At 49.3% G+C, this 21,036-nt stretch overlaps 1 protein-coding gene and 1 pseudogene across 1 annotated transcript; both read right to left on the bottom strand.

The window, feature by feature from the left end:
• Positions 1–486: 486 nt before the first annotated feature.
• Positions 487–20,653, bottom strand: Opa3 (outer mitochondrial membrane lipid metabolism regulator OPA3). The gene is made up of 2 exons (XM_057762886.1): positions 20,394–20,653; positions 487–5,151 (listed from the first exon to the last, which is right to left on the bottom strand). The coding sequence occupies exons 1-2, from the start codon at positions 20,533–20,535 to the stop codon at positions 4,754–4,756; spliced, it is 540 nt and encodes a 179-aa protein (XP_057618869.1). The 5' UTR covers positions 20,536–20,653; the 3' UTR covers positions 487–4,753.
• LOC130870620 (U1 spliceosomal RNA) lies at positions 7,848–7,991 on the bottom strand (annotated as a pseudogene).
• Positions 20,654–21,036: the final 383 nt, after the last annotated feature.

Here is a 21,036-nt window from a genome sequence, read left to right as displayed (position 1 = left end):
ATGTGTTCTTGATGGATTACACAAACTTCCTTCTCAAGGATTTCAGGTCCTTCCTCGGTTGCTGGTAGTGGCTTCTGTGGGGACTGGAGTGGGGGAGGGGCTAATGTGTCACAGGGTGGAGGTGGGTAGGCTTCAGAAACTCTTATGTATGATCGTCTGTTCCAGAGCGAGTTTTGTTTTGTCATGTTTTTGAGACAGGGTTTCTCTGCACAGCCCTGGCTGTCCTGAACTATGTACATCAGGCCGACCTAGAACTCACAGAGATCCGACAGCCTCTGTCTCCCCAGTGCCTAACTCCTGTGTGACAAGAGGGTGGCCTTTGTGTACCCTTACTGTATGGCGTCAGCCAACGTCTTCTGTGAAGGACCAGTGGGTGACTGTTTTCAGCTCTGAGCCTCAGATACTCAAATCCTGCTTAAGTGGGTTTGATGCAACGATGTGAAAGTGAATGAGCACAGCTGTTTTAACAAACCTTTATTGACCAATTCGGCTCAGGGGCCTAATCTGCTAAGCCTTGCAGTTGTGATTGTTTGTTCTGACCCGGGTCTCCCTATGGAGTTCTCAACCTTGAACCTGCGGTCCCTGCAGTGAATTAGGATGACAGGCATATGCAGTTTATGCAGTGCTGGGTACTGAACCCAGGGCTTCAGTATGCCAGACAAGAGCCATCCAAGCGGCACCATTTCCCCAGCATCAGGTCTTTGCTCCAGCACTGGTGTACGAGCTCCATGGTGGTGATGCTGGGCTTTGTCTTGTTCCTGGTGATCCAAACCCAGTACCTGCTCAGTGAACATGTGTCCACTTGGTGGGTGACGGCACCCCAGCTGCTAGGCAGGCTTTTCCTGTTAGTCTGCATACAGTGCTCAGAGGCTGGCCCACGGATGGCCTTGGGGCCAGGAGAACTGGCTGGAACTTGTAGGAGATCCATTCTCCTCTGGGGCAGCTCTCCAACAGGTTGGTTCCTCCAAGCAAGGGCTTGTCCGACAATGAAACCTACGTAAGGACAGTAGGCCTGCCAGGGATGGGACATTCGTTCAGGTTGTGTGAGCTGGTGTGAACGGGGTTCTGTCTGCTCTATCCGGCAGCCCAGAGTCACTCAGGAGGGAGGAGTTTGTGTCCAGTCCAGCCCCACCTACCCACACACACTAAGAACAGAGTGAATGCAGCTGCTTCTCACTGGGCTGGAAACCCAGAGGCCGGGACTGCACTGATAAGGGCTCTGCTGGGAACCCATGTGGCAAAGGAAGGACTGGGCATGCAGTGGGCAACTCTATGAATCTTCCTCAAGTGGAAGAATAACAGGCAGCTTTTCTGGATTATTGAGATAGAGTTTCTCTGAGTAACTCTGGTTGTCTTGGAATTCACTCTGTAGACCAGGTTGGCCTCGAACTCAGAGATCTGCCTGCCTCTACCTCCTGAGTGCTGGGTTAAAGGCATGTGCTACCACCGCCCAGCTAATATGAATTTTAAAATTAATTTTTTGGTTTGTTTTTGAGACAAAGTCTCACAGAGCCTAGACTAGCTTCAAACTCACTTTGTGGAGGACAATGACCTTGAATTTTTGATTCTCTTGCCTCTACTTTCCAAGTGCTGAAACTCAGGCATGTGCCACCATGCCACCTCCAAACTGGGTTGGTTTAGACAGGGTCTTTCTATGTAGCCTTTGAACATGAAGTCTTCCTTGTTTGGCAGGAATGCCAAGTATTGGGATTACAGGCATATGATGCCCCCAACCTGGACTTTAAAAAGTGCTTATTACATTTTATTTATATATTTATTTATTCTTGTGTGTGTTTATAGTTGTGTGAATGTTACAATATGAACATGGAGGTTTGAGGACAACCTGAGGGAGTTGGTTCTCTCAGTCTACCATGCAAATCCTGGGGATCCAATCATGTCATCAGGCTTGGCAGCAAATGACTCTGTTGAGTCTATTGGATTTTTTTTTCAATTAAAAACATACACAAGTACACTTGAAGACAACCAGCTTCAGTAATAAATTTATTCTCACCCTTCTCCCTACTTGGGAAATATATAACACTGCAGTGAGTAGGACAGCAGAGCCGTGAGAGCTGCTCCGGCCTTCTGCCTTGTGGAAGCGTCTGGAACCACACACCCCCTCACACTTGCTTCCCACACTGCTGTCCACTGGGGTAAGGCTGTCCACAGGTCCCAACATGTCCACATGCATTAGGACCATGTGAAGGCTCCCCCGGGTCAGCATGGGCCCACAGGCTTACTCATGCTTGGGTGGCCTGAAGGTGACATTTGTCTCAGGGAAAATTTTCTTGGGAGTTCTTCAGGGAACTCAGAACAGTGAAGTTGCTTTGCTGGAGTAATGACTGACCTGAGCCCAGGGCCCTTGGCTTGTCCTGGCTTTGCCATAACTGCGTGGACTGACACCAGGCAGGGTGGCCAGAACTGGTCTCAGAGCTGTTGCTGGTGCCGGATGACTGTCAGGGGTAACCATGGCAATCGGGCACTGAGCTGCTTCCCTGCTCTGTCCTCTGTCCTCCATCATGCATTCATGTCTGTCCTTGGCTTTGTCCCTCAGTCAGAGCCTTACCTAACTCAAAATTTAAAGACACCAACTTCTGCCGGGCGGTGGTGGCGCACGCCTTTAATCCCAGCACTTGGGAGGCAGAGGCAGGTGGATCTCTGTGAGTTCGAGACCAGCCTGGTCTACAAGAGCTAGTTCCAGGACAGGCTCCAAAACCACAGAGAAACCCTGTCTCGAAAAACAAAAACAAAAACAAACAAACAAACAAAAAAGACACCAACTTCTGGGGGCTGGAGAGATAGATGGCTCAGTGGTTAAGAGAACCAGCTGCTCTTCCAGAGGATCATGGTTCAATTCCCAGCACCCACATGGTGGTTCATAACTGTCTGTAGCTCCAGCTCCAGAGGATCTGACACCTTTGTATCAATGCACATAAAATAAAGCTTTAAAAAAAAAAAGACACCAACTTCTCCCTCCTCTAGAAGTTGAGATACAGTCTCAGAAGCAAGTCTCGGGTTTCCACCTGGAGAATACTGGGATGGGTCCTTCTCACCCCTCTGACAAAAAGCCCTACCAGGCCCACCGCTAGGGACAAGGGCCAGGTGAAATGAATCTGTTCCCTATATTCAGAGATCTCAGGTGTGGCTGGCCTAGGGCTCCTCTAATAGGGGACAGAAACTCAGTGCCTCTGGCCTCTGGGAAGAGGGGTCAGCCCTCCCCTCGCCTTGCTTTACAGCCAGAACCATCTGGTTCTCCCCACCTCCTGAGCTGTGTGATCTTGGCCAAGTCCCTTAGCATTCCTTCTCCAGGGCCTCAGTTTCCCAATATGGGAAAGACCTCATAGGATGAGTCATGGCCCCTTTCCCACCAAAGCCAAAACCTTTTCTGTCTTTTCTCCAGGATTTTGTTGTCTTTTCTTTCTTTTTTCTTTCTTTCTTTTTTTTTTCTTTGAGACAGAGTCTCTCTGTGGCCCAGAAATCTGTCCTGGGAGTCACGATGGAACTCAGGCTCACTCCTGCCTCAGCTCTGAGTATTGGGATTCCAGATGTGAGTCACCACACCCAGCTTTCTGTTACTAATGACCACTGGCCCAGTTTGGAGGTCCATATTAATTATGCCACTCCTATATCCTTGAGATGCCTTCTTATTCTGGGGCTCCTAACAACAGGAACTGACAGCCATGGCAGTGACTGCTGCAGTCACACCCTTCTGGAGCTGCAGTGCTGAGCCCAACCCCAGAAACCAAGTGAAGGATGTCAAATGGCCAAGCAGCACAGCAGGGCCTTGTGCACTCCTAGGAGGGCAGAGTGTAACAAGCTCCAAAAGATAAACCTACGTCCTAACTCTGGGACCTGTTAGTGTGTCCCCATTTAGAAAAGGGTCTTCAGAGATGTAGTTAAGGATCTTTCAATGTGGTCACCCCAGGTTTAGGGTGGGCCTTGTATTCAAGACAGGTGTCCAAGAGAAGACAGGTGTCTAAGAAGAGGGAGGGAAGGCCACATGAAGACAAGACAGAGTCCACAAGTCTTGAAGCCCTGACGTCAGAAGAGGGAGTGGAGTCCCCAACATCCCGACCTTCGCTGCTGGCTTCCAGAATTGCGGGAGAACAGGTCACTCTGTGCCCAGCATCACATTCCTAGTGACATGTCATGCCTGGGGAGACCAGGGCTCCAGAGGTGGGGAGGGGCAGACAGGACAGACGTGTGTGGATGGCATCTAACCCATCGGCCTGAGAAATGCCACTGAAGAAGGACAGGAGGAAATACGGTGTCAGTGGAAACAAGGTCCAAGGACCCTGAGGACAGGGGAAGTGGGGCTGCAACTGAGACAGCTAGGAGGGGTCTGCACCAAAGATGGGGGAGTGAATGTGCGCATCAGCTGCAGGCTTCCTCCACAAGAACAGAGGCTTTGCTGACCAGAGGGCTTCAGCCATCAAAGGAAGAAGGCTCTCCAATAATGGCAGGTGACTTTGTCTAACCAGGTCCTGATCAGGTTGGAGCCCTGCTTTCATTTTTGCCTTTGCCAGAGCAGTGGGGAGATAGGCTGGCAAGATCTTGAAAGTCCAACGTGGTTCCTGGTTGGGGCTGAGCACTCCCAGTCAGCAGCTGGCGGGCTCTGAACACTTTTGCTGCTGTATTCCCTGGGGGAAATGCCCAGATTTTGTCAGTAAGGGGTGACCACCACAGGTCACAGTTGCATCAAGGTCCCTCCCGGGACAGGAGGCCAGGTCATGTTGGGGGCCCCAGCAGCCGACTATTTCTTGGAAGATGCTGCTTGGCACTTGGGAGTGGAGTGCTCGTTGCAGACCTGGGCGCGCACCTCCTGCAGCTCTGCTCGGAGCTCCTCCAGGGCGCTCAAAGAGGGCATCGCCTGTGCCTGTGCCTGTAGCGTCTCCAGCGCCAGCGCCAGGCGGCCCACCTCGTCCTGCAGTGCATTCCAGGCTGCCTTCTGTTCCTCCTCCTTGTTGCGCTGCTGAGTCTGGTGGCGCCAGTACTCCAGAACCAGGCAGCCTCCGCCCACAATGAAGATGGTGGCCTCGCCCAGCAGCTCAGCACCCAGCTCTGCCGCTGCCTCTTCATTTAGCGGCTTGATGGCTGTGCCCCGGAAGCCCATGATGCGCATCTTGGTCCGCATTTCCACCCAGTGGTACACTGCAGGGGAGAGAGGGGTCAGGTGTGCTCCGAAGCACCCCCCCAAACACACACACACACCCGCATTCTCTTGTCCCAGTTGGAGTCAGAGACCAAGGAGGGAGTAGGTTACCTTATGCAAGATCTGCCCCTTGCTTCATCCAGGGAACACACGATCTCCTCCACCTGAAGCTTTCTTAACCCAGTATTAAGATCAGAACCCAGGTCTCAGGCATGCCAGACAGACCCACTATGGCTGAGCCACACCTGTCTTCCTTTTGTTTATATATATGTGAGACAGGGTCTTATGTAGCTCATACTGGTTTTCAACTCCCTATGTAGCCAAAGATGACTTTCAACTTGTGATCTTTGTGCCTTCACTTCCCCAAGTGCTGGATGACAGGCATTTTTCTTCTCTCCAGATGTACCCAGGCTGGCCTTGAGTTCCTGATCCTCCTGCCTCTGCCTCCTGGGTAGCTGGGGTATAGTCCTGCACCACTAGGATCAGGCCTAGCTCCAGGATATTTTTGAAAGCACAAGAAGATTCCAGAGAGCAGCTACTAGCAGAAACCTGCTAAGAGCAGAGGTCCCAGGTGGGAGGACATGCCCCAGGGGGCCACAAGCAGCTATTCCCTTAGTGTCAAGAACACTCAGGTGCAAAGGCCCAGCAGCCATACCCAGCTCCCTCTGCAGCTCTTTAGGTCACCATGCAGAGTGGCTAGCTGTCATCGCCTGCTTCCCGTGCGAAGGGGGTTGTGGTGGTGATGGTGGGGGACCTCACAGAAAGGCCAGCTGAGACATTAAGTGCCCTTTGTGGGTCTGGAGGCACCAATCCCAGGTTCTCAGTACAAACTGGAAGGAGCCAAGTGGGGAGCAGTGCTCCTGAGGCAGAGCTCTCTCCTCGCTGATCCTGCTTCTCCTCAGCCCTAGAGAGCGCCTTGAGGAGCATGGGAGATCAGGTGCCACCTTCACTGGCCAAAGCATCATGGATGGGAGAAGGTGGAGGGGGAGCCCAGGCTAGCTCCTTTCTGAATGCACTTCCAACAGAGCCTTTTCTTTTTGAGATGGTCTCACTATGCCTGGCTCACCTGGAAGTCACCATGTAGAGCTCTGCTGGTCTTGAACTTGTAGCAATCCTCCTGTCTCAGGCCCTTAAAACTGTGGGGATCATAGGCATGCACCACCATGCCTGCCTTCATTTCAGTTTTTTATTATTGTTTATTAGGTTGTTTTTTTTTTTTTTTTTTTGTTTTTTGTTTTTTTTGAGACATGGTTTCACTGTGTAGCCCTGGCTGGCTTGAAACTATGTAGATGAGAGGCTGCCCTTTTCTTTCTTACTTTCTGGTTTTTTCCTATGAATTTATTTATTTATCTTTATTTTATATGCATTGGTATTTTGCCTGCATGTATGTCTGTGTGAAGGTGTCAGGTCTCCTGGAACTGGAGTAAAGATAGCTGTGAGCTGCCATGTGGGTGCTGGGAATTAAACCCAGGTTCTCTGGAAGAACAGCCAGTGCTCTTAACCACTGAGCCATCTCTCCAGCCCCTACTGTGTTTTTTTTTTGTTTGTTTTTTGTTTTTTGTTTTTTTTGGTTTTTCGAGACAGGGTTTCTCTGTGGTTTTGGAGCCTGTCCTGGAACTAGCTCTTGTAGACCAGGCTGGTCTCGAACTCACAGAGATCCGCCTGTCTCTGCCTCCCGAGTGCTGGGATTAAAGGCGTGCGCCACCACCGCCCGGCTCCCTACTGTGTTTTGAGACAAGGGCTCACTGTATAATCCAAGCTGGGACTGAACCTGGGACAGAAAGCCTCCTGAGAGCAGCAACTGCAGGACTATGCCTTCAGGACCAGTTCCCTGTATACTCTGGACATGCCCTTAGTATTAAATGCATGTTATATCTCAAAACAATACACATCCAGGGTTGGCAAGACGGTAGAGTATATAAAGGTGACTGCCAACCAGCCTGATGAAACAAGTTCAATCCCTGAGACACTCCCAACTCAACAGAGACCCACATGGTAAGGGAGCCAATTCCTATGTTCTCTTACCTCCATATGCACACTGCAAAAGTAGACAGACACACACCCACCATATATATACATATATGTTATATATCTATAACACATAGTTGATATAAAATATATATATCAACTTTAAGCCGGGCATGGTGGCATGCACCTTTAATCCCAGCATTCAGGAGGCAGAGGCAGGCAGATCTCTGTGAGTTTGAGACCAGCCTGGTCTACAGAGCAAGTTCCAGGATAATCAGGGCTGTTACACAGAGAAACCCTGTGTTGAAAAACCAAAACACTTTAAAGAATATACATTCAGGGGGTTGAAGAGATGGCTCAGCGGTTAAGAGCATTGCCTACTCTTCCAAAGGTCCTGAGTTCAAGTCCCAGCAACCACATGGTGGCACACAACCATCTGTAATGAGGTCTGGTGCCCTCTTCTGGCCTGGCATACACACAGACAGAATATTGTATACATAATAAATAAATAAATAAATATTAAAAAAAAAGAATATACATTCAGGGGCTGGAAAGATGGTTCAGCAGCTAAGAGCACTTGCTAGTCTTCCAGAAAACCTAGGTTCAATTCCCAGGCCCCAGAAGGTAGCACACAACTGTCTATAACTACAGTCCCACTACTGCAAAGATGTATGCAGACATCCATCATTCAGGCAAAACATTAAGTAGTAAAAATAATTTTTTCCCCAGGGGAGAGCTCGAATGCAGTCCCCACTACCACACATTATGTGGTCGAACTTCCTGCATTTGGGGGATCGCAGGGGTTAGCACATCCAGAGTATGATGGAAAACCACCTTCGTGATCATGGTATCTCCCCTGCCAGGTAAGTATATAAAAATGAATCTTCTTTTTATTATTAACATTTTATTTATGCATATTTTTATGTACTAGTGCTCTGTCTGCATGTAAGCCTGCATCTCAGAAGAAGGCATCAGATCCCACAATAGATGGCTGTGAGCTACCATGTAGCTACTGTGAATTGAATTCAGGACCTCTGGAAGAGCAGCCAGTGTTCTTAACTTCTAAATCATCTCTCCAACCTTAAAAATAAATTATAGGGGCTGGAGAGATGACTCAGTGGTTAAGAGCATTGCCTGCTCTTCCAAAGGTCCTGAGTTCAATTCCTGGCAACCACATGGTGGCTCACAACCATCTGTAAAGAGGTCTGGTGCCCTCTTCTGGCCTGCAGACATGCACACAGACAGAATATTGTATACATAATAAATAAATATTAAAAAAAATTATAAAAAAGCAGAATATACAAACAAAAAAAATCAAATATTACTAACTAAACCCTTCTGGGCCCCAGACCCAGAAGGACTTATTTTTCAGGCTATGCTGTCTTGGGGACTCAATTCTCTACGAAATATTCCTCACTCAAAGCCAGGATCACCATAAAGGCCTAGTAACATCTGTCAAGATAATGTACAGCATAATTAAGTAATCGCTGTTGTTACTGGATGGTAAATTAGCACCATGGCTCCAAGCAGTCCCTGCCTTGGCTGTCCCTCCCTAGATGTGTCCCAGTTAGCTCAACACTTGCTTTAAAGCCTGGCATGGTGGCACAGACCTTTCCTGCAGGAGGATCACAAATATGAGTCCAGGCTTGCCTCAAGAAAACAAAAGACGGGCTGCAGAGATGGCTCAGCTGCTGCTCCTGCAGAGGACCTGTGTTCAGTCCCCAGCACCCACAACAGATGGCTTAGAACCACCCTAATTCCAGCTATAAGGGATCCAACACCTGCTTCTCGCCTTCATGGGAATTGGCATGCATGTGGTGCACAAACGTGTGTAGGCACTCATACATTCACATAAAAATAAAATTCAAAATTCAGGGGGCTAGACAGACGGCTTAGTGGTTCAGAGCACTGGCTACTTTTCCAGAGGACCTGGGTTTGATTCCCAGCACCCAGTCCCAGAGGTTCCCAAGCCTTTTTCTGGCTTCCACAGAAATCAGGCACACAGGTACACAGACAGACATGTGGACAAACTCCCTGCGTGGCCAAGGCTGACCCTGAGGAACTCCTGAGCCTCCTGCTCTGGAGGCTGGGACCACAGGTGTGCACAGCACATCCACTGCCTTGTGTCTTGTTGGAACATCAGACCTTCCTCCTAGAGCAGCTCCTGGCACACGGAGGCACTAATACAGGAGTGACTAATGCAGGCTCCTGATGACCACAGCACAGAATGAACTCTGCCTATACTCCCCACCCAGACTGCTCAGGGTAGCTGGGCTTAGCAGAGCGATGCCTGGGCGTTCTGGAGCAGAGAGGCCAAGGGCTCGGTGTGCTTGGAGCTGGGCGGTCCAGGGTTCCAGTCTCGCACCTGATGTTACTTGCCTCGTGTATGGTCAGAGCTCCAAACAGCATGGTATGCTCCCAATTTTGTAAACAGGAGCAGCAGGCAGGGGCGGGGTTGCTCCAGCTCGTGGGGTGTTGGCTGAGTGAGCAAGGACTGTAGCAATCTGATTGCAGATAGCAGAACTGCCTGCAGGACTACAGCAGGAGCTGAGCCCTAGAGCACTGTGGTTAAGGCCACCAAGGAGTCAGACTGTCTGGTTTGGAGCTCCTGCTGAGCCATGCACTACCTCTTCCCCCAGGCCATAGTTTCTTCAACTGTGGGGCTTAAAATGGCCACTGTAGAGAGCATGCTGGTTCATGCCTGTAATTCCAGCACTTGGAGGCTGAGGGAGGAAGAGGACTGCCTTAGACTAGCTTGAGCTAGTAAGACCCTATCGCAAAACAATGGGCCAGTCTCTCTTTCCCACAGTGGAGGCAGCACACGACCAGGAAACAGTAGTCTCTGAGGGGCTTTCCACCTTCAGAAGTGTCTCTTATCCCCCCCCCCCCCTTTAAAACAAGTTCTCACATAGCTTAGGCTGGCCTGGAACTTGCTGGTAGCTGAGGAGGACCTTGAACTCTTAATCCTACTGCTTCCAGCTCCCAAGGGCTGGATTTACTAGCACGGGTTTCCACACCTAGCCAACTGCTGCTGCTTTTCTTCCCCTAAGTACTGGGGATTGAACCTAGGGCCTAATGCACACTTTATCACTAAGCGACATCCACAGGTCTCTCCTAACATAAAATGCATGGTGTGGGACTTCAGAGACAGCTGTGGGTAGTTAAGAGCACTGGCTCTTCTTCCAGAAGACCTGAGTTCAGTTCCCAGCAACCACAGAGCAGCTGACAGCTGTAACTCCAGTTCTAGAGGATCCAACGTGGGCTTCTAAACTGTCAGGCATCAGGCATGCATGTGGGGCACAAACATACATGTAGGGAAAACACTCATATGCATAATATAAAAAACAAATCTAAAAGAATTTTCAATTAAAAGAAAAGAAAGAAGAAGCATGGTGCTCAGAGCTCTAGCAGCCTCATGAGGTCAGGAGGAGAATTGTCTGAATTAAAAAAAAAAAAAGTCAGGAAGAGGAAGACAGAACAGAACCACCAAACCACCTCGAGCTGTTTTCCGACGGACTTACTGTTTAGCCAACAGGAGGTATGATTTCAGGCTTGGTTAAGATTTACTGGCTGCCGGGCGGTGGTGGCGCACGCCTTTAATCCCAGCACTCGGGAGGCAGAGGCAGGCGGATCTCTGTGAGTTCGAGACCAGCCTGGTCTACAGAGCTACGTCCAGGACAGGCTCCAAAGCCACAGAGAAACCCTGTCTCGAAAAAAAAACCGAAAAAAAAAAAAAAAAAAAAAGATTTACTGGCTGAGCCGGGCGGGCGCACGCCTTTAATCCCAGCACTCGGGAGGCAGAGGCAGGCGGATCTCTGTGAGTTCGAGGCCAGCCTGGTCTACAAGAGCTAGTTCCAGGACAGGCACCAAAGCTACAGAGAAACCCTGTCTTGAAAAACCAAAAAAAAAAAAAAAAAAAAAACAAAAAAAAGATTTACTGGCTGGCTGGGTGGTGGTGGCACACACTTTTAATACCAGCACTTGGGAGGCAGAAGCAGGCGGATCTCTTTGAGTTCGAGGCCACAAGAGCTAGTTCCAGGACAGGCTTCAAGGCTACAGAGAAACCCTGTCTCAAAATTAAAAAAAAAAAAAAATTTACTGGCTGATTTTCAGTGAACCTGAGAGTGGTAAAAACACCCTCAGCCTTCCATGCCTGCCATCCAGGCAGCTCAGCTGCTGAATAAAGCTGAAGAGCTGACTTGGGTGCCCTCTCCTGTTAGTTCCAAGTACTGTTAGCAACCAGGGCAAGGAGAGTCTGACACCACTGTAAATCAACCAGCCCTTACAAAGACAGCGGAAGGGGGTTGCTTGTTTTTGTAGCAAAAGAGGTGGAAGCCAGACATGCCGGCGGGATATAGACATTTAGCTATGCCCCACCTCTGTGGTTTTGAGACAGTCTCACATAGCTCAGGCTGACCTTAGACTGGCTAAGTAGCTGAGGATGACCTTAAACTCTAGATTCTCCTGCCTCCACTTCTCAAGTACCAGGTGTGTGCTCCACGCCAACCTCCAGTTGGTTGAAAACTGTTTATTTTCAGACAGGCCCACTAGCCAAGCTGAGTCTTGAACTCACAACCCTCCAGCTTCAACCTCTTGAGTAGCTAGGATTGTAGGAGTGGGTCTACCACCCAGTCAGGCAGCAAGAGTTGGGTCGGGGCATCCAAATACCAGCTCAGCCCACACTGAGGACTCACAGTGATCACCTGGGTTTTTGTTTGTTTGTTTGTTTTGAGTCAGGGCTTCACTTTTTGGCCCAGGTTGGCCTTAAACTATCAGCAATCCTTCTGCCTCAAGCCTTCTGAGGTTTGGAATTACAGATATGAGTCACCATAACTGAAGGAAAACATGGTCTTTGTGTAAACAAAAATACTGGGGTGGGTAGCATAGATAAAATTTAAAAATCGCTTTTAAAATACAATTAATGAAGCACATGCCTTTAATCCCAGCACTCAGGAGGCAGAAGCAGGCGGATCACTGAGTTTGAGGCTAGGCTGGTCTATAGAGAAAGTTCCAGAACAGCCAGGGTACACAGAGAAACCCTGTCTGGAAAAACAAAAAACAAATAAAAAAGTTAATGTTACCCCTTCTAATTGGTTTTCTAAAATACAATATAGCCATATATTATGTTAGCAAAATACATAACTAGTAATTATGATAAATGTGCGCACACGCTCACACATGCACACACAGACAGGAAAATGCTCGCAGTTGTTTCCTTTAGGAGAGCATCTTGAATGTTTGGAGGTCACCAGCCACAGTCTGGCTGCCACACACAGGAGCTGATGTGACACTCTCAAGACTATAAATAGACCTGGGGAAGTGACTTTCTATGGAGACCAATAAAAATAAAAACGCCAGTGCCTCCCCAGGTCGGCCAGGACACGTAGACAGCACCCCAGGCATCCCAGGCAAGCACCCCACAAAGCCACATTGTTCCTACAGGTCGTCTACCTGTTACTCAGCCAACTTTTTGGCAGCTGTCCTTAATCTGGTGTTTGCCTGTCTTTTCCTCTCTCCTTCCTTCCTTCCTTCCTTCCTTTCTTTGAGACAGGGTCTCACCATAGAGCCCTCGATATGTAGACCAGGTTGTCTCCCAGCTGTCTCTGTGCTGGGACTAAAGATGTGCAAACAGCATACCCAGGCCCCTTCTATTTGTGAGTGTGTATGTCACTGGGGATGGGACCCAGGCCCTTGTGCATACTAAGCAAGCACCCAACCACTGGGCTATGCCGGCACTAGCCTTTCTTCTCTTTTTCTTTCTTTTGATCTTTCAAATTTGTTTATTAAGATATCAAGTAGCCTAGGCTGGCCTTAAATTCCTGAGCCTCCAGCCTCCACTACCAGATGTGAGACACCCACCTGGCTCTCTTCCTTTGGTTTTGAGATAGGATCTCACTGTGTAGTCCAGGATTGCATGGAATTTTAGTTCCTCCTGCTTGACTGTCCAGGTGCTGGGATTGCGGGCAAGTGCCACTACAGCTAGCCCTAGTCTTCAACAGAGGATGGAGCTGTCATTTCAAGATGCTCTATTGGTTCCCTTTCCCAATTTTCTGGTAACTTTCAATTTTACTTGTGTTTATTACTCCTCTCTTTTATTCTTTTAATGTATACACATAGGTATTCTCGTTTTTTGTAGTCTCATATAGCCGGCTTAAAACTCAAAATATAGCTAAGGATGACCTTCAGCTTCTGATTTTCCTGCCTCCACCTCCAGAGTACTGGAGTATGTGGTAAAGCAGTATGTAACCACACCCTTTATGTAGTGCTGGGCACAGCCAGTCGGTGGTGGTACCAAGATTCAAACCCAAGAGTGCCTTCAGTGTGGTCAACTTCGCCACAGTCTTCATGTGGCAGCCAGTGCAGTCTCTTCCTCCACCTTATGTAGCCTGCACTCCAGACTGCTCTGACTGACAGAGCCATGGTGATGACATGATGCAGTTCCAAGCCCTGCCACCCTTAATGGCCTAGCATTCACTTCCTATCGAAAGGTGAACACAACAGGGTTTTTGTTGTTGTTGTTGTTGTTTTGAGACAAGGTTTCTCTGTAGCTTTGGAGCCTGAGCTCTTGTAGACCAGGCTGGCCTCGAACTCACAGAGATCCGCCTGCCTCTGCCTCCCGGGTGCTGGGATTAAAGGTGTGTGCCACCACTGCCCAGCCTAGGGGTTTTTTTTTTGTTTTTTTTTTAAGATTTAATTTATTTATTATGTATATGGTGTTCGGCCTGCATGGATACATGCAGGCCAGAAGAGGGCACTAAATCTCATTACAGATGGTTGTGAGTCACCACATCATTGCTGGGAATTGAACTCAGGACCTTCTCTCCATCTCTCCAGCCCCACAATAGGGTTTTGTGAGTTCAGGGCAGTGAGTCAGCTGGGGCCTGTTGGAAGAGGGAACCAGTGCCCCATGGTGGCTCCTGCCACCTGCAACTCAGCTCTTGTACTTTGTCAGAGAAGCCTTCCAGCAGACCCCAGACAAGTCACAGACTGAAGAAACAAAAGGGTCAGCTATGGTGGTAGAAGCTTGTAATCCCAGTACTCTGGAGGCTGAGGCAGGGAGGCAGGAAAGTCACATGAGTCTGAGGACAGCCAGACCTATAGTGTGTATGTCTCGAACCCCGTCCCCCTCAAAAAAAATAAAAATAAAAAAAACAACCCTCCAGAGCTGGAAGGTTGTCCTGAGGTTAAGGCATTTCCTGCTCTTGCAGAGGACCTGCTGCGTTCCCAGCACTGGCGTTCCCAGCACCATCAGGCAGTTCACAACCACCTGTGCCCCAGCTCCAGGAGATTCGACTCCCTCTTCTAGTCTCCTAGAGAACAAGAACACACGTGGCATATACAGACACATGTACAGCTGTGTGGATAAGGGGCAGACAGCCAGGTGTGGGGACACACATCTGTACAGGAAATCTAGTGAGGCATTGTATCTTAGGTAAACATTATAATGAAATAGCTGTTAGACCTTGAAGTCATGGTGGAAAACAGTGGCTGTTCTGTTATCTAGGGAGCTGTTTCTCTGAAGGAGCTGCACAGCCTTGCGTGACTTTAGTCAGGAGCCTGGCACACCTGGAAAGTCTTGCACTACTGAGTACAGCAAACTGTGCACACTAAGAACTAAAGCTGCAGGGGTGTGATGTTTTAAACCTATAGATCAGACTAGGGACTTTGGTATGAGGAACTTGCTTTACCCAAAAACCAAATTTTGAGTAACAATCAATAAATACGTTTCTATACAGCTGTTTGAGGTGCAGGTCATCGAGGCTGGACCTCCCTCCCAGCTGCCTGTAAGGCCTAATTTCATCCAAGAGTGACCCTCTTTCTTTGATCATCCGAGTAACTGTGAACAACACACACAAATAATACTAGCACTGAGGATGCAGAGGCAGGGAGATCTCTGAGTTTAAGGCTAGCCTAGTCCACATAGTTCCATACCAGCCAGGGCTACATGGTGAGACCCTGTCATTTTTGCTTGTTTTTCAAGACAGGGTTTCTCTGTGTAGTCCTAACTAGCCTAGAACTTGCTCTGTAGACCAGGCTAGCATTGAACTCAGGGAGCCGCCTGCCTCTGCTTCTGAGTGCTGGGATTAAAGGTGTGCGCCACCACCCTGTCTTAAAACAAAACAATGTACAACACGATACAAGGGGCGAGCCTACCCTGCTGACTGCCAGGAGCCTGACCTGGAGAACCGTCTGGGAATTCTGAGCCACAGCCACAGGCACTTGGCAGTGAGAAGACAGGAAGAATGGAATGAAAGAAAACAGGACCCTAGCAGGGGGCTCTCCAAGCTCAGAATCAATGGAGTGGCGGGTCCTCTCTGCCTATCTGCCCTCTCCTACCTGACTCCTGCCAGCTTGACCTTCAGTCATCACCGAGAGGAAAGGAAGGGTTCTTTCAAGGTTTTTGTTTTTTTTTTTTTTGGTTTTTCGAGACAGGGTTTCTCTGTGGTTTTGGAGCCTGTCCTGGAACTAGCTCTTGTAGACCAGGCTGGTCTCAAACTTACAGAGATCCACCTGCCTCTGCCTCCCAAGTGCTGGGATTAAAGGCGTACGCCACCACCGCCTGGCTTCTTTCAAGGTTGACATGATAACCATAGGACTCAAGACACCTCACCAGGTGAGGGACAGACTGATGCCAAGAACTTGTCCATACATGCGAATAACCACAAAGCATGGTGTGTCCCAAATCGATGTGGGTTTCCCCTCTGTATGCTGTGAATACGTTTTATTATAGTTGGTTAATAAAGAAGCTGCTTTGGGCCTATAGCAGGGCATACTATAGCCAGGCAGGAATCTGATATAGAGAGAGAGTAGGCGGAATCAGGGAGATGCCATGTAACTGCTGAAGGAGAAAGACACCAGAACTTACTGGTAAGCCACAGCCTTGTGGTGATATACAAATTAAATTATATACAAATAGAAATTAGATTAAAATTAATTTAAGAAGTAAGTATTCGTAAGAAGCTTGAGTTAATAGGCCAAGCAGTGTTGTAATTAAAAGTTTCTGTGTGATTATTCAGGTCTGGGTGGCTGGGAAACGAATGAGCAGTCTTTGTTTACACCAAATTTTCCCTAGATAGATATGGACACACCATACTTTGTGGGTCTTGGACTTCAAACCTAGGACAAATGGCTGAGGTGCCTATAACATTCCTTGGTAAGGGATGTTGGGCACCAGGTTCTCTCTGGATCCTTCAGTCCGTATCTGTTACAGAGTCCTCTCTGACTGGCAAACCCTGCTCTCTACCATAAACCTCTCCAGCCCAGAGGCTGGGCTGTCCTTCCCCCAGCTAATCTTCCCTATAGAATCTAGCCATTTTGATCTACTCTTCTAGGTTTCTTGGCGGCTGTACCTGGTTCCCCTCCCCTCCCATGGTTCAGGGTCCTGTCCACTCTGGACTCCCCCAGATGTCCCTGCCTCTGACTGCGCTCTCCCACACGTCTACAATCAACTTTCTCCTCCACCACATCAGGACCAGTCAGGACCTTTCCTTTTTAATTCTTTCTTTCATTCAGTGGGGTCCCTGCCAAAACCACAGGACTCAAATTCAACTGGGGGAGGCTCCAGACTGTAGCACTCCATACTGGACCACTGGGACCCAATATGAATGTCATTAAAAACAAGGGTGGGCACAAATAGTGGTGACCAGAGCCACCAGACCCTCAAGTAGCCCAGGCTGGCCTTAAACTAGCAATTTAACTGCAGGTGACCTTGAACTCCCGAAACTCTCATCCTCTTACCTCTCCCTGCTAAGTGTTGGCCAAGGTAGGCATTTGTCACGATGCTTGACTCCACCCCCTCCCGTACTAGAAAGTGCTCTACCACTGTGATGCCTCTCTAGCTACTTCTTTCCTTTTTACTCATTACTTTGAAACAGGGTTTCAAAAGATGTGTGGGCTGTGAACTCACTCTAGTCCCCAGGCTGGTCTTGAACTTTAAATTCTCCTGCCTAGTCTCCTGAGTAGCTGGCGTTACAGGCTTGGCTAGTAAACTTTTTTCAGTGCCAAGTCATATTGCAGATTAAAGGATACCAAACTGCACTACGGAAGCTGTCTCCTCCATATATCTACCCTCAGCCAGTAATTATGAAAGATCTATTAAAATATAACCCAGGACTGCCTTGGGGAACTATTGCAGTTAACAGCTGCTGGACGAAGGGAGACAGACATATTCTTCAAGGTGCCCATGGTCAGGCAAATATAACCCCTCACCCACACACAGGCAAGCAACTCAGCAGATTTTAAAAATAAAATAAGGAGTCATCTATGATGCCACAACTCCAGAGGCAGGTGGATCTCTGTGAGTTCGAGGCCAGCCCGGTCTACAGAGTAAGCTCCAGGACAGCCAGAGATACACAGAGAAACCCTGCCTCAAGGGAAAAAAAACAAAAAGAAAGAAAGAAAGAGGATTAGTTAGGAAGAAGAGGGGATCATTGAGAGTAGGGCAAGAGAGGTTAGCAGGTGAACAAAAAATATACATGTGTATGAAATTATTGAAACCATACAATAAAATACAAAAGTTTATAAAACTTAAGACTGTGTGGGTGACATGTGCCTGTAAACCTGTCACTCGGCAATAGGACACAGTTCAGAAGTCTGGAGTTATCCTTGAGTAAATAGCAAATTTGAGGTCAGCCTGGGCTACACAAGACTCAGTCAAAAAAAATAATAAGCTATAACTTGAGGCTGAGGTGTGGCTCAATGGTACAGTTCTTACCTAGCTCTCACAAGATGGTGTGTTCCATTCTTAATATCAAACACTTGTACACACTCATACACACTCAGATCCTGTCCCTCTCAAGGATCAGAACCTCTAAGGAGCTCTGCCCCACAGTGTAAAGCCCAGGTCTTCTCAGTGGTCAGGCCCCGCAGGAGCTGTCTTCTTCCCACTGCTATAGTTTCCTCCATCAGCTGGGTCAGATCAATGAGATCGCAGGCCTTCATGCTGAGGTGCTCTTCCCTCTCCTTCAGGCCACCATGACCAGACAAAGCCTTCCTCCAAATACTTCTGGTCTTGAACCTGATTTGTTGTTATGACTACCGAAGACTCTATGCTTTATTTTTGAGACAAGGGTTTATGTTACAGACTAGGTTGGCTGGAACTCACTATGTAGCCCACACTGGCCTCAAACTCAAGGCATTCCTGTCTCAGCCTCCCAGATTGCTGGAATTAGAGGGATATGTCCCCATGCCTAGCTAGACTTCCGATTTTAGGTCCTGATGTTGGCTGTTGCCTGGTTTCCCCCACAGAATGGATTATTCCTGAGATCTGAATTTCTTTTCTTCCTTTTCCTCTTTTCCTCTTTTGGTTTTGAGACAGGGCTTCTCTGTGTTGCCCCGTCTGGCCTTGAACTCAGAGATCTGCCTGCCTCTGCCTCCTGAGTGCTGGGACTAATGGTGAGACCTGGATTTCTTTATATCTCCACACTCCTCACGGCAATGCAGCATTGCGTGCAGCATGAAGCACAGAGGGCACACACAGCGTGGGAAGGGCGACACTAGCACCGTAACGGCTGAGGATTTGATGCTGTATGGCTGGAAGAACACACTCGGAAATACTGGACTCAAGAGCTACTGTTTCACAATGTCCCCTGGACAGAACTGGAAACAGAGGCACAGATGGATTAAGTGATCTGTCCAAAGTTATCGTAAGGGGTGGGGCCAAGCTGTTCTCTAAACTACAAAGCTAAGAACAAGCCCAGTGCTGCGAAGAGAAGCAGGAAGCGAAGCAAGCCCAGGAGTCCAGAGTCCACATCTGGGCTCTGGCACAAGCCTCCACGGTGATGGAGTGTGACCACGAAGTGTGGCAGAAGCAGATCATTCATGCCCCTGAGGCCTCACTTTTTTCTTCTGTAAACTTCAAGCTGTCATCCCTGGTTTATGTTCTGGGAATCCTGGAACTCAAAATGTACGTGAGGATGGCTCCTAACTTGCAGCGGATTCTCCTGTCTCTGAAGTGTTGAGATTACAAGCATATGATACCAGCTGTTTCTTTTGTTGTTGGTGGTGGTTGTGAGACAAGGTCTTGGGTAGCCAAGGCTGAACTCACTAAGGTATCTGAAGCTGGCCCTGACCTCCGACTCCTACTGCCACAACCTCCCAAATACTGAGATATGAGTGTGCAACACCATGGCTGGCTTCAAAATCCAACACTTTTCCACTGTAAGGACTGCAGCCCAAGCAGAAACTTTACCAAACACAAAAAGGACCAAGAACTGCAAAACACATAGCGGGAGGAAAAAAGATAAGGTTCCTCTTAGCTATCTGGTCTTTGTACATGTTCCTTCCCTCTAGATCCTCACAGGGTCTCCTTTAGTTGACAGACAGGTACTGTTGTAAACCCTGTTGTTCCATAAGCAGGGTCAGCTCAGGTCACACACAAAACAGACGCCCTTCATAAACAGGCTACACAGGGCGATGGATGAACGGTAGTTCCCTGCTCAGCAAGGTACAAAGCCTTCCCCTCGTCTCTGCTTTTTCCCAGAGCTCATATTTGGTGCGTTTTGCGATGACAGTGAGCTCTCTGCTCAGGAGGCTCCCTTGGCTCACCCGGTTGCTCTGAACTCCAGACTGCCCACGGTCCCTGACAGTTCTGTAATACCGCTGCCATATTAGGACCATATCTGATAGTGCCCAGCCAAGCGGCTTGCATGGTGCGGCTACCGAACGAATGGATGTGTATGAGGAAACTCATAAACACTCGGATGGATATCTGTCTACTCTGGGTTCATCCTTTTGCCAGGTCGCAGGGCTCCCCAGGACCCCAGATTCCACCACTATCACGATCACGCCCCTAACTCAGATCCAGAGAAAAACTAAGCCGTAAGTACCGTGCTCTAAACCCAGAATGATATGCAAGTACCCAGTGGGCAGCAGGGAAACTTAGGAAGAGGATGGAGTTTGCGGAGTAAAGTGTCTCTTAAGAATAGCTAGGCAAGAAATCCTAGTAGGCTTGTCAGTCCCACCCCTAACCAGTGACAGGTAAGCCCACCCTAATGGCTTTCATCCTTCATCCTATTGGCTCTCGTAGACGTCAACTGCCACAAACCCTCTTCCCTATTGGTCTGCATTCCAACTCGCGCGGTGCCGCCCCTGGCCGCACGCCCTTCTTCGCTATTGGACAAGTATCATGCCCCTCTAGCAGAAGCCATCCCCATTGGTTCTAGGGTTTTGCCGGTTCGGGCCAGGATTGGTCAGGGCTGGAAGCCATGCCCCTGAGCAACCACCTGAGAAGGGTCAAGAATGGAAGGGCTAGGGACCGCGGGGTGAGACTCACGCTGGGCTGGGGGCAGGCAGATGTAGGTCTTGAAGAACTCGCTGCGGCGGGCGGCCTCCTTGATGCGGTTGGCCAGCGGCTTGCTGACCTGCCGGATGCCCAGGTAGAACAGCTTCGCCATGGGGAACGCGCCCACCACCATCTTGGCGGTCGCCCTGGGCACGCGCAACCTTGTTGGCTGATTGGGCGGGGCGCCGCTGACCTCGCCGCTCCGCTCCCGCCCGCCGGTGGGCCGTGCGTGTCTGCGTAAGGAGGGACTCGCCTTCGTACCTACGTACGAGCGCGCGTCTGCACGCTCGCGGGGGGGGGGGGTGAGGGGTGGGAGGGAGAGAAAAAGGGTGTTTCTCTGCAGGGGCGCTCTGTGACGTCACCGCGTCGACGCCTCGACGTCCGTTCGTTAAGTATGCAAATACACAGCGGAAGTGAGGCGTCAGAGGGCGGTGCCGTTTAACGGCCGCTCGTGGGAGCGTGGCCGGGGCCCTATTCCCGGCGTAGTGACGTCACCACGCTCCTGCGTGATGTCACGTTCCGAGTCGGCGTCCCAGCCCATTGGAGGCGCCTCGTTAAGTTCCAATTAAGTCTAATGAGTCCGGGGTACAGCTTCCTCCGCGGGTTAGGACGCTCACCGGGGAGCGGGGAGACT

The sequence above is a fragment of the Chionomys nivalis genome, chromosome 2, assembly GCF_950005125.1.
Source record: "Chionomys nivalis chromosome 2, mChiNiv1.1, whole genome shotgun sequence".
NCBI classification, from domain to species: domain Eukaryota; kingdom Metazoa; phylum Chordata; class Mammalia; order Rodentia; family Cricetidae; genus Chionomys; species Chionomys nivalis.
The sequence above is the reverse complement of the archived record's forward strand: the minus strand, read 5'-3'. Positions and strand labels throughout refer to the sequence as shown.

Excerpts from the sequence above, each read along its gene's own strand:
- Opa3 (XM_057762886.1), bottom strand. The coding sequence starts at position 20,535 with ATGGTGGTGGGCGCGTTCCCCATGGCGAAGCTGTTCTACCTGGGCATC. Across the intron at positions 5,152-20,393 it reads CTGCCTGCCCCCAGCCCAGC|TGTACCACTGGGTGGAAATG; the intron begins GTGAGTCTCACC and ends TCTCCCCTGCAG.